The following is a 13160-nucleotide window of genomic DNA, read 5'->3' as shown; positions in this document are numbered from 1 at the left end:
AAGATTTTTAAAAAATACCTTTTAGAAATTCGATTTAAAAACTATAATCAACAGCCTTAAGTTCGAAAATCCATCTTTACTGAAACTAAAGTTTCACTTTAACTTGATATTCAAGCAAGATATTTGCCCAGGGCTACCACTTCACTGCACATTTAAACGATCCACGCCAAAACCTCTGATCTGATATTAAGTTGCATTTTCAGTTGCTACAATTACAATTATCATTTATTTCGCTTGAGTTTGGCTTTGAGTTGGTTTCAATAAATACAATAAATACGTATTAATTAACAGGCTTCAACGTTTAGCATTAACAATTCATTAACAATTACGAATTACGAATTACAATAAATTATGTTTAAGGAGGGGCTAATGGATTTTCCGCAGGGGCATTTTCCTCAGGCGTCGACGTCGGGACAACGACTTTGCTGCCGGCGCCGCATTTTCATTTGCATTTGCATATGTATTTTGATAGCCATAGCCATTTTCATCGGTTTTCACAGCGCTTTCTTCGGACTTTGCTGCCTCGGTGGATTCTTCTGCAGCAGCCTCTCCTTCTTCTTCCTCCTCCTCGGCATCCTCGTCCTCCTCTTCCTCTTCCACGTCGTCGTCCTCTCCTTCTTCATTATTATCTTCCGCCCCTTCTTCCTCCTCGTCTTCGTCTTCTCCTTCTTCAGCCGCCGTGTCATCTGGCTTGACCTTTTCACCGTGACCCGTCTTCACCTCTTTCTCCGTCTCTTTCGCGGGCTTTTCTTCCGTTTTGGTCTCCCCTTTTACCACCTGGCTTGGGGGTTCCTTCACCTGGTTTTTTTTCTCTACCTCATCGTCATCATCATCGTCCACGTTTATCTCATTATCGCTATCGTTTTCCATTTCAACAGCCACTGTTGTCGCCTCTTCCTCGGTTTCTTCTTCCTCGTCTTCTTCGGCCCCCTCTTTCTCCGCCTCTTCTGCTACTGTCTTCTCACCCCCGTCTTCTTCTCGAACTGGCGTCTTCTCCCCATTGTTTGTGTCATCAATAACAACGATGTTTGGCTTGTTAAATGTCGTTGGTATTTTAGTTGTTGTTGGTATTTTCGTTGTTGTCGGTATTTTGGTTGTCGTTGTTGTTGTGGGCGCCTCAGTGGCTTTTATTGAATTGGTAATTGTTTCAATTACCTGACTTGGCCTCGGGCCACTCTCGCCATTCAAAGCATTGTCATAGTCAGGTGTCTCTTGCTCTTTCTCCATCTCTTTCTCCTTCTCCGTCTCTTTCGCATCTCCAGCTGTCGTTTCTTCGGCCTCTTCTTCGAGAGGGGCTTCTTCTGCCTGATCGCTGGCCATCAGCATTTCACTTTCGATTGGCAGGGGCTCCACCTCTTCGGGTTCTTCGTCCACCCGATGATCTTCGCCCTCCTCCTTTTCGCTTTCTTTTTGCAGATCCCCTGGAATAGATTCTTCTGGCTGAGTTTTATGGGGTTCCATTGCAATCATGGGCTGATAACCCGTAGGCTGATCGTCTTCTTCCAAAGGATCTTCGTTAAGTTTGTCTGAAAGTGATTCTTCCTGATTCTTCTCTGGTTGATTCTCTTCAGGTTGATTTTCCACCGGCTGATAATCCAATGATTGTTGTTCTTCTTCTTTAAGATGATCGATTTGATGTAGTGGTTGATAGCCAAGATCTTCACTTGCGGGATTCTTCTCCTCGTTTTCAAGCAGTGTTTGATTCTTCTCAGGTTGATCTTCCTCTATCTGCTGCTGCTGATTCTTCTGAGGCTCAGTCTTCTGTGCTTGGTTTTGCAACAGAGGTGGATAGCCCAATGGTTGATCCTCTTCTGGCCGATCCTCCACCTTGACCTCCTCCTGCGAGGGATATTCCTCCGGCTGATCCTCCAGCTCGGCGTACTCGTACTCCTCGGGATCGTCGCTCTGCCCATCTCCTCCACCTCCAGCTGGCAGCACGGGCTTCCCGTTCTTGTCCACATACTGCAGCCCATCGAGGCCCATCCGCATGCACTGGAAGTGCATCTCGAAGAGATCCGTGGTGGCCAGTCGCACCACGAAGTCCATGCACATGTTCAGATGGCTGTCGACCATGGCCACGTCGGTCATTTGGACGCACATGGCCATGGGCACGCCCATCATGACGGGAATGCAGAAGGGCGCCGGATTCCGCACCGAGATCCCGTACTTCGAGGAGGGCCTCCCGTTCAGATAGACCTCCAGTTGGGCCTCCTCCAGCTGCGGCACGAAGCTCACGTTGGCGCAGACTGCGAATGGAAATGGAAAGAAAACGTTGAATGGAAATTATAAAGATAGGCACAACAATTGAAACGATTCCATTCAATGAATGAAAGTGGCGGGTGGCAAACTGTCGGCGGATCCCATGAGGGGGTGGTGATGAGGGGATGAGGGGCAGCCACCGCTGGAAGCGCCAACAATTTGTGGCATTTTGATTGGCAAATGCTGGCATGTCACGAAGCGGAGCGAAATGGAAATGGAAACCAGCGATCGCATTGTAGTCCCCCCAACTCGCGGCCAAGATCGGTTTCTTGGCCAAGGAAATCGGCCCGAATCGCAGCCAAATATATGGCCAGAAGGCATGATTCCGATCTCAATCTCGATTTATGCATATCTTCGGGATATTCCGAAAGCGGTTTGCTAAACCAGTGCTCATTACTGGATATTAAGATATTAAGGCTAAACAGCTGGCTGTATGTAAAACCCTCTAATCTGATTTTCTCCAACTAAACTTCACACTGACAAAAAAAAATATTGTTAATATCAAGGATTGATATTTAGTTTAGCGCAATATAAAATAATATTTCATCATAAAAATGGTTGTATTTATATTTTAATAGCTCCTTAAAAAGACTTAAAATTATATTTTAAAAGGTAGTTAACAATTTGTAGTTTATTCTTAATGAAACTGAAAATGTTGTGACTACTTAAACCATTCTATTTATTAAATTTAAAATTATTTACCTCATAACTAGGATGCTAGGCATCAGGTTTCTAGGTATTAAAACATGATGAACTTTTAATATCCTAAAATATCATATTTAAAAATCAAATTTCTATGCATAATAGCAGTACTTGGGTAAACCCATCTAAAATATCCTAAGAATATATAGATATCATAAGGTATAGATATGAAAACTAAAGGGACCTATAATTTCCTTTAATAAATATCATATTTAAAGATCAAATTTAATTACATAATCACAGCTATTTAGTAAACCCATTTAAAAGGTCCAAGAAATGTGCCCATAAAATCCAGAAAATCATAATTTTTGCTCACCTTTCTGATCGAATCGGTACTGATCGACCTTGAGGCCGGCACAGCAGCCGCAGGTGGGTCCGCTGCACTCGCAGGGCTGTCCGAAGGTGGACCAAATGGAGCCCTTCTCCGAGTACTTGACGCTCGCCAGGTTGCGACCCCGCGACACACTGACCGTGGGCGGCAGATACGGCCGATGCGACTTCAGTTCGTAGAAGATCAGTCCGTTGCTGTAGCTGCGCGAGGATGTGTGTGGAGGATAGGAGCACACGATCAGCACGAGGGCCATGGATAAACCGAACCACTTAATCATGGTCTTGGTCACTCTGCACTGAACCAAAAAAAATTAAACAAACGGTAGATCACTGAACAAAAATGTTGCCGTGGGATTCTCTTGAGCAAATTCCCGGGAATTCGAATCGGATCACTTCGCTATTCACGATTCACGCTAACGGTTTAGACGGGGCGATCCAAATGGCAATGCAACTATTTTACTCCGCACTCTGGAGCAATGACAACCGTTCGCGATCGACGACAATTAAATATTAAAACGCTGAACGCGACGAGCGTTAGCTTAAAAATGAAATGGAAACCACCGCCAGCCGAAGAAGTCGACGCAGGCAGAGGCAACGGCAGAGGCAGCTACTGCAGCAGAGGCCAAAATGTTGCTGCTGGAAGAGCAACAGCAGCAACAGCAACAACAGCAGCAGCAGCAACATCCAACGGCAGCAGCAACCTCGTTAAATTGTCGCTCGTTGCGGCTGTTTGCTGTTTTTGCGAGCAAACCATTTATACACTATTACAAAAAGGGGTAGCAAAAATCAGGGGACAGCGTTGGCATTTCGGGAAATTCTATTGAATATTTCAATTTGTTTATATTATTTATTTATAACGCTACAAAAAAATATGAAAGAATGTCTTCGGACAATTTAAGTCAAACAAAATTTCAATTAGAATTTGAAGTATTACAGTTTGAGAGTCCATGCGAAAAAATCTGTTTTAGAAGCATTTATTTTAAAGCCGGCTCACCAAATGGTGTTGGTTGTATTGAAAGTTTAAAATAATAGGAAAAAATATAATATTAATGGGTATTTTTACATAATAATTAGCGAAATTTGATAATTTTCCAAAATGGGCGAAGTAATTTCTTAATTTCCAATTTATTATTATTTTTTCTGAGCTTGGTAATACAAAATCTATGACTAGGGTATTTAATATTCGCTGTGATTTAGCAATATTTTATTTCTTATCAGCAGCGGCAAATCGCCAGTTGCTGTTGTTGTTGCTGCTGCATTTTATTTCTTTTTCTTGCAATTGTTGTTACTGTTTCTGTTACTGTTAGTGCTGCCGTTCGTGTTGTTGGAGTTTTTACTGTGACCGCCGCTTTGTTTATTTGTCTTTTAAGTCGATGTTGCTGCTGTGTCTGCAGCAGTTGCTGTTGCTGCTGCTGTTGCTTCTGCTTCTTTGCTTTGTTGCGTGTGCCGGCCGAGCGGTCTTTTTCTTTTTCCTTTTTTTTTTTAATTTGCTTTTTTTCGGGTGACAGTGACAAGAAAATTGCGGCGATCGTGACTGGCTGGGAAAGCCAAAAACAACAAAACTCCACACTCCCTACCGCTTTCCTCGTTGTTGTTTTTGTTGCTGTTACGCAAAGCACTTGGGGCAGGTCATGGCCTCATGGACAAAAAACTATCAACTATCAACTGGGAACTGGCACCGAACTGGAAGCCATTACCAGCAGCGGGAGTTACGGTTATGGCCGCTGCTGTTGTTGTAATAAACAAGCCTGATTTATCGATCCAATTGTCGCATCTGCAACTGTCACCCGTTTATTCTGTGCTGTGGTGCAGCATCCTCCCATCCTGAAATTGCCCTCCGCGTGCTACATATGTTTCACTTTTTACTCTATTTTTTAGAAAATAAAATAGGTAAATATTTCCTTAGTAAATAATTCTTCTAAATATTTATCTAATATATAAGAGGATTTAACTACTTTTATCTTTAATAAATCATAGCGTCTTAAAAACCCAATTAATTTTAAGTTCTGAATAATGATAAATATTATATATAAATAAATATTGCAAATAAATATTGTATAAGTCTTTTTAAATAGTACATTTTAGCCCTAAACGATTCAATTTGATTAATTTTGTAATACCTACTTTTTTCTTTCCCTAGGCTGACAGAATTATCCACAAGATGTTGGACTATTTGGACATCATTTCATTTGGATGGCGGCGTATTTCGGTGGCTATTTCGGTATACCGCTCCCAATCGCCTTAGGGCCTAAGTATTGCATAATGTCTGGCCCAGACTCCGACTCATTTATCAGCCAATGGCCAATGGCCAGCGGATGGCCAGCTCGAACTGCAATCTCGTTAAGCGTTAAGGGGGACAGACACTTGCCAAGTTCGACGATTCAAAGGCGAGCGGTGGAATAAAGCAAAGCGAAATGGAAATAGAAATGGGAAAATGAATTGAAAATGGAAATAAAAGTGTCGCCAACAATTAACACTAATAAGCTGGCGATGGTGGAGATGGAGATGGAGCTGCGGTGCAATGTGCTTTCGTTTATGTAATGGGCCGTCGCATCATTATCAGCCGACTCGCTTATTGGGCATTATTATTCATTACTGATAATATCAATTTGGCATGCCTCGACTTTTTTCCCGGCCCTTACGCAAAACTAATGCCCCGGCTCAGATGAATAACTCACGCAAGTGGGTCAATATACGAACTGGAGCTTCCAACGGTTTTCAATTGCTCAATATCCTGGCTCAGAACATCCCGAGAGCTTTCTACACAAACAGGATGAACAATTACGAGTTACAACTTTAAGCTCTATTAGAAAAAAAGGTAGAATTTCTAGCTAAAATGTTGTCTAATTAAATAAAAGCTAGTAAACGCTTAAAAAGGGTTAAGAATAAGTTTTAAAGTATATTTTAATGTTTATCTAAGAATCATGTTGTACTAATTCAAATGTATACCCTGAAAGTGTTTCCCTTTTAGCTTGCATAGTCGCAATATGATAAATGCATCATGAACTTTCCCTTTTTTTGCCCTGCTATGTGCATTGTCATTTAAGGTTATGTAAAATGCAACTAAAGGGTTTGCTGTGCATAAAATAACGAGCAAAGTGAAAGCCTAGCTTCCCCATGAAATTATAAAAATGCGAACTTACAGCAAAAATCCCAAAACAAAATACAAGTTTCATATAGTCATTTCCGCCCTAAAAAATTAGTATTTTGGACGAAAAAAACGCAAAAATGGTCTAAATATTAAATGTAATACCTCGTTGAGCTCGTAATTAAATTCCCAATCGATTAGCATTCAAATCCAGACATGTTAATTTTTTTGCAATTTATCGTAAAAAATCATGATGGTACCCCTTATAAAAAAAGCGAAAATTTAGTAGAAAACTAATTTTACCAAATCAGTCGCAAAGTGCACTAATATTAATTGTAAGGTTATAAGCTGCACAAAACAGTGCGCCTTTTTGATTTGGGACCATTTTTGTCCAAGTTACAGCAAAAAATCTATAATAAAAAATCAAATTTTTACCAAGAATCTAGATACTGATTTTTCACCCAAAAAAAGTAGTATTTATTATTAGTATTTTGGCCATAAAAAACAAATAATGATCCAAATATGGTGTGTACTACCTTGTTGAACTCGTTATTAAATTTGCTATTGATTGGCATTTTAACCTAGAAGTCTTTAATTTTTGCCATTTTTCGCAAAAAATCATGATGGTGTCCCTTATCAAAAAAGTGAAAAATAGTGAAAAATGTACTTTTCCTGTAACTGATGGGGATAGTTAGTTTAGGTTGTTAGCTGCTCAGAACAGTCGGTCCTTTTGCTGTGCGACTCGGTTTGGCGAAATTACGATTGAAAAGGCGTTAAAAAATGGGTATTGTGGTTCTAAATCCTTATTTTCCACCTTTTGTTAAACAATTGTAATTAAACTGTGAATTCAGCACATGTTAATATTTTGTAGCATACTTTTGGGCCGTGCATTACTTAGAATTAATTTACAGCACACTTTTAGGCACCGTCAAACAGCTACAGTTTTAGAGCCATTGTACTATGATAGACCACAGTTTGAGAGCCATTGTACTATGATAGACCACAGTTTGAGAGCCACCTTTGACCTGCATATCAACAGTTTTAGAGCCGTTGATCAATGCTAATTTACAGTTTTAGAGTCATTGCCCAGTGGCGAGATACAGTTTGAGAGCCATTTTGACCTGCAAAGTAACAGTTTGAGAGCAATTGAGGCACTAGTTGTCTAGATGGTCACAGTTTGAGAGCAATTGGAAAGTCGCTGCTGAAAACTTTGGTCAAGATAGCGTCACAAACTACCTCAATTTTATATTTTGCCGAAAAACTAGAGTCAAGATAGCGTCACTTGCAGGTTCATTTTAGCTGTCATAAATGCTAAATGTTTCTAAAAATTGAGGTAGTTTGTGACGCTATCTTGACCAAGGTTTTTCAGCAAAATTTAAAATTGAGGTAGTTTGTGACGCTATCTTGACCAAAGTTTTCAGCAGCGACTTAGCTTTCCAATTGCTCTCAAACTGTTACCATCTAGGCCAACAGTGGCTCTCAAACTGTATCTGGGCTTGCAACAATTGCTCTCAAACTGTTACTTAATAAACCGAAAGTGACTCTCAAACTGTATCTGCGCTTCGACCAATTGCTCTGAAACTGTTGGCATGTAGGCCAAAAGTGGCTCTCAAACTGTAACTTAGCATTGATCAGTGACTCTCTAACTGTAGCAGCAAAATTATTCAAAAAATCACAGTTTACACCTTTCATTTTAGGATAAAAACACACAATATATATATTTTTTTTGTAATATTTTAATACATTTTCTTTGTTCTTGAATACATACAATGCTCTTGTTTTTGTTTTCATCTTTTTTTGTTTGTTGTATAACACCGACAAAGCCACTGGTTTCGCTGTGGATATATAATTCACAAACGAGGCCGAATAATATGCCATCCAAGTACATGTACATGTGGGTTCCCCGGGGAACCCGTAAATATGTGTAGATATATAGGTAAATATATTATTTTCATATATGTAGATGAGTGCGTTAACGCGTATGTGTGTGTGTGTGTGTGTATGTGTTTCGGGTGTGTGTAAATATGCACAATGATATAAAAAGTTACATAATTGCATTATGCCTGACTTCTATATGTGTATCCAAAAGATATCGTTCACAAAAAATATCTTCGATAAAACATTTTGTTTCTTTCCTTATTATGTTTAGCTAAATATTCTTGTTGCACACACGCACATGTATATTTTTATATATGTAAATCGTATATAAGTATGTTTTTATTTTTGTGTATATATAAGATATTCCTTGTTCGCTTCATTACTCTTGTATATATGTATATATATCAATTTACTTGACAGACAAAAAAAACCATTTGTTTTTTGTATTTTTCTTGTATGCTTGTTGTAAATGTTCACAAATACATACTACAAATTGGGTGTTTCCACAAATGGGGAGTACGTTTAAGTCTAATTTCGTTATAATACATACATAAGGAAAGTGCTGCCAGCTGCTTGAGAGTTTTCCCTTCGAAAAGGTTAGCAAAAACCGCAAAATGGTCGCAGAATGGGGCCAAATCGAGCCGTTTGTATAACTGAGTTATACACCATTCTGCACAAGTCCTGCTCCTTCGGCAGTTTCCCGGATCTTTTAACAAGTTTTATCTCTTATTGTACGGACAACATCATTTCCCCCTAGCTTGTTGGCTTGGCCGCTCTCTCGTGTGTGTGCTCTACCGCTTATCGAAATACTTAGATCCTACGTAACATAATGTGCTTACATAACTAGCGAAAAAAAAACACTTGTATATTTGGATATTCAGTTATGAACTACATACGAAAAAAAAAACATTTTCCTACCTCTAAATTTCACTTTCTTACGCGAGAATCGAGAACGAAAAGAGATAGTTGGCTGTTCGAGTTTTGAGAAAAAGCTGACTAAACACTAGGTTTCTCGAGAAACATTCGCTATATAAATGTACACCCTGTGGCCGCTTCCGTTTCTGCTTCCAAATCCGTTTCAGGCTTAGCTTTGTGATTAAATACGAAAAGAACAAAATTTAACTTTGATAGGAAAACTGTTTGGAAATTATTAGAAAGAAATTCAAATATTGACTTTACAATAGTGATAAATGCTTTGAACAAGAAAGTTAAATATTAATAATGATAATAATGATTCCAAAATATTTTAAATATTTTTGTATGCTTCTCCGATTTGGTTTGGTCGCGTTAGCGAGGGTCCCTAATAGATATATTCGATATTTTCCCGCTTGCAGCGAACGCAAAACGAAGTTTTGTGCCTTAACGTAAGCCTACGAGCTACAAACTAATTTTCGAAAACAATGTACACGCGAATCTAGAACTCCTTGAGGCTGCCGCCGCGCTTCAGCTTGGTCAGTCGCTTCAGACTGGCACCCAACATGCTCCCCGCTGCTCCTCCAGCTGCTCCTCCTCCTCCCTCGTTGCCTGCACTGCGATCTCGTTGGATAAAGGATCCCCGGAAGCGGACTCTTCCTCGTCCACGGCGCTGCAACTGCAACTGCTGCTGCTGCAACTGCAACTGCTGCTGCTCGCCCACGCGGCGCCAGAGCTCGGTGAGCGGCGGATGGTGCTGGTGGGGATGCTGCTGAAGGGTGCAGCAGCACACCAGCTCCTGCGATTATAACTTCTTCTCCCACACCACAATGTGTGCGTCATTGGAGTTGGCGGTCAGTGGCGAGCAGCTCGGGTTGACTGTCTGGTTACTGAATGCTCCTCCTCCGGAGGATCCACCTCCTCCTCCGCCAGATCCACTGCTATTCTTATGACTGGGCGAGCCGCCCGCTCCGTTGTACCACATCTGCCGCCAATAGCCGCGTCCGCCCATCAGGGTGATCACTGTCCTCGGCCCGTCGGCGCTCTGCTGCTGCTGCTGCTTGGAGTTCTGCTTCTGCTTGCGCTTCAAGGTGGCCACCGCAGCGGCAGCTGGTTGCGATCCGGCCCCCAGTCGGCTCATCTCCTCCGGCTTCTGCTGCTGCATCTGCTGCTGCTGCTGCTGCTGCAACTGATGGTGATGAATGTCCGCCGTGGTCATCAGCCCATTCTCGGATATATTCCCCAGATCGCTGCCCGTGCCGGAGGTCTTGTGGCTGGCACTGCTGCTATTCCGCGACACGGATCGCCCGCCAAAGTGACGGATGCCCATGCTCTCCTCGCTGCCCGACGACGTGTACAGGCTGGAGGACTTGGAGTCCACCGACCAGTTGGACAGATCCAGCGAACGCGGTCGCGAGGCCTTCATCCGCAGCCGCCTGTCCAGGGTGCACACCTTGCCCGGTATGGCCGCCAGTTCGGGGTCCGAGCGACGCATCCCCTCGTACATCATGTCCATCAGGTTGCCCTGGTTGCCCTCCTCCGCATCGTAGTCCTCCTTCACGAATATCAGCTTGCCGTACAGGCCGTACACATCGCAGATGCCATGCTCGCTGTTGGTTTGGGTTCCTGATCCACTTGCTGATCCTCCTGATGCTGATCCTCCCGCTGCTGTTGCTGCAGTTGCTCCCAAACCGCGTGGCAAAGTCTTGGACATCCTATTCGGATCATCGCGGAAACGCTTGCGATGGAAGGCCGGCGAATTGGCCAGCGAGGCGCGTATCTTGGCCGTGAAGCTCTGGTCCAGCGAGTTCTGCTTGTCCAGCTTGGAGCTGCGCGGCGAGGAGGGATTACTGGTGGGCAAAGGCACTTGCGCCACCTCCTCCGGCTTAACCAGATCCCTGCGCAGCACCACAGCCCCGTCGTCCAGCTCTTGGACGCTTTTCGGATCCGCATCGATGGCAGGCAGCTGCAGGTCATCGCCCATGCTGGGCACCAGTGGAGCAGCTCCACTTCCTCCAGTTCCTGGTGGCTTGTAAGCCGGATAAACCTTCGGAATCAGCGGCAGCAAAAAGGTAATGGGTCCAAAGTGCGCATGACACGACATGTTAATCCCTCCGCTAATGATGGGCACTCCCTCCAAACGGGGCAGCGGAATCGTAACCGCAATGCCCACATTGGTGCCCACCCAGAGGAGTCCCTTGCAGGCCATCAAGGCGGTCACATACACCGAGCTATTGTTCAGCGGCTGCTCCTTCTTGCCGTCGTGCCGCAGGACGCTCGAGGCAATGTTGATGTCCTGCAGATGCTTGAACGTCTCCGTGTGGTAGAGACACAGCATCGTGGAGTTCTTCAGCGATATCCACAAACCAATGCCCGAGTGGGCCATCAGATTGACCTGCTGACTGGCACCGTGCTGCACCTCGAAGCTCCGCTGGATCTCGCCGTTCAGGGCGTTCAGCACATACACTCGATTCGCGCACGACGCATAGATGCACATGTTGATGGGCAGCAGGCTGGGCACCACCAGATCCGAGTCGCCCAGCCGTATAATCTGCGGATCGCGCAGCTGCCACAGGCCGTCGTTGCCGCGCCGGAAGATCAGCACCGTGGCTCCCGACAAAGCCACATAGACGGCATCAAAGTGATAGAGTATACGCTGCACTGCACCCGGCACCGCATAGCTGCCCAGCTGCTCCTCCTGCTCTGGATTCCTGGCCGAATAGACAAGGATCTTGCGGCTATCGGTGCCCAGCCAAACGAGATCGCCCAGCAGACTGGCCGGCTCGTCGCGCGTCCTCAGCTGATCCAGTCCCTTTACAAACTCCATCGCCGAAACTTGCGCCTCGAAGAGATCGAAGGCACCCGCCTCGCGCAGATTGCCCGCCTGCTGGGGATGCTGCGCCAGGACGGTGATGTGCGAGGAGGTGCCGTCGCTGCTGCACATCCACAGGTAGTTCAGCTGCTTGTGCCGCCGTCGCGCATTTCCGCTCTGCTTGGTGTCATTGGCGATGCTGTAGTAACATCCACAGCGCACCTGTAAAGATAATATTTTTATTAAAGTAAATTCGAAATTAAGAAATGTTTAAGAGATTATTTCCCTAGGAGCAGAAGATGAGATGTCAAAAAACACCAGGTTTTATAAAAAAATCCATGACACTTTTCGTGTGATTTTTACAAAATACACTATTTGCCAATTTTCAATTTTTTCATGATTTTTTACGAAAAATTAAAAAAAATAAAATGTCCAGGTTTAAATGCCAATCGATTTGAAATTTAATAAAGAAAGGTATGACAATTCATATTTGGATTAATATTTCCACTGTTACGGACAAAAAACAAATTATTTTTTTGTGAAAAATTGGGTTGCGTTTTTGGTAAAAATTTTACTTTTTTCTGTTTGTTTTTTTGCTGTAACTTGGCCAAAAATGGTCCTACACCAAAAATACATACTGTTTTGAACAGATAACAAAATTATCTATAAATCCATAAAACTTTCCGTGTGATTTTGGAAAAATAAAATTTTCGCCAATTTTCGATTTTTTTGTAAGGGGGTACCCCATGATTTTTTGCGAATCAGTATTTGATGATTCCATACATTGAATCAGTATTTGCTTTGTTTTAGCGAAAAAACCCGTTTTGTTTTTTTTTTGGAAATTCGGGATTTCAGTTTTTGACAAAAATTGAATTTTGTCTTTTGGTTTTTTTGCTGTAACTTGGCCAAAAATGGTCCTACACCAAAAATACATACTGTTTTGAACAGATAACAAAATTATCTATAAATCCAGAACACTTTCCGTGTGATTTTGGAAAAATAAAATTTTCGCCAATTTTAAATTTTTTTGTAAGGGGGTACCTCATGATTTTTTACAAAAAAGGCAAAAAAAATAAAATGTCCAGTTTTAAATGCAAATCGATAGGAAATTTAATAACGAGTTCACAAAGGTATGACATTCCATATTTGAATAAATATTTCCGTTGTTACGGTCAAAAA

At 42.7% G+C, this 13160-nt stretch overlaps 2 protein-coding genes across 2 annotated transcripts in view; both read right to left on the bottom strand.

Annotated features, from left to right (window-relative positions):
- Window positions 1–213: 213 nt before the first annotated feature.
- Window positions 214–4491, bottom strand: LOC108068139 (high mobility group nucleosome-binding domain-containing protein 5). Its single transcript, XM_017157552.3, has 2 exons — window positions 3278–4491; window positions 214–2246 (listed from the first exon to the last, which is right to left on the bottom strand). Exons 1-2 carry the CDS (start codon window positions 3567–3569, stop codon window positions 367–369), a joined length of 2172 nt encoding a protein of 723 aa, XP_017013041.2. The 5' UTR covers window positions 3570–4491; the 3' UTR covers window positions 214–366.
- Window positions 4492–8095: 3604 nt separating this feature from the next.
- The window catches only part of LOC108068126 (uncharacterized), a 118667-nt gene continuing 113602 nt past the window's right edge, over window positions 8096–13160 (bottom strand). Inside the window, exon 9 of the mRNA XM_070219259.1 lies at window positions 8096–12203. Within this exon, the coding sequence (XP_070075360.1) occupies window positions 9975–12203 (2229 nt within the window). The 3' untranslated portion in view covers window positions 8096–9974. The remainder of the gene's footprint in view (window positions 12204–13160) is intronic.

Source organism: Drosophila takahashii, chromosome X, assembly GCF_030179915.1.
Source record: "Drosophila takahashii strain IR98-3 E-12201 chromosome X, DtakHiC1v2, whole genome shotgun sequence".
In the NCBI taxonomy this organism is placed as follows: Eukaryota; Metazoa; Arthropoda; class Insecta; order Diptera; family Drosophilidae; genus Drosophila; species Drosophila takahashii.
This window is presented reverse-complemented; position numbering and strand designations above follow the sequence as displayed.

What these genes read in the sequence shown, in the direction of transcription:
- LOC108068139 (XM_017157552.3), bottom strand. Translation starts at nt 3,569, where the DNA reads ATGATTAAGTGGTTCGGTTTATCCATGGCCCTCGTGCTGATCGTGTGC. An exon ending in GTACCGATTCGATCAGAAAG is followed by an intron (nt 2,247 to 3,277) that starts GTGAGCAAAAAT and finishes TTCCATTCGCAG; the next exon opens with TCTGCGCCAACGTGAGCTTC.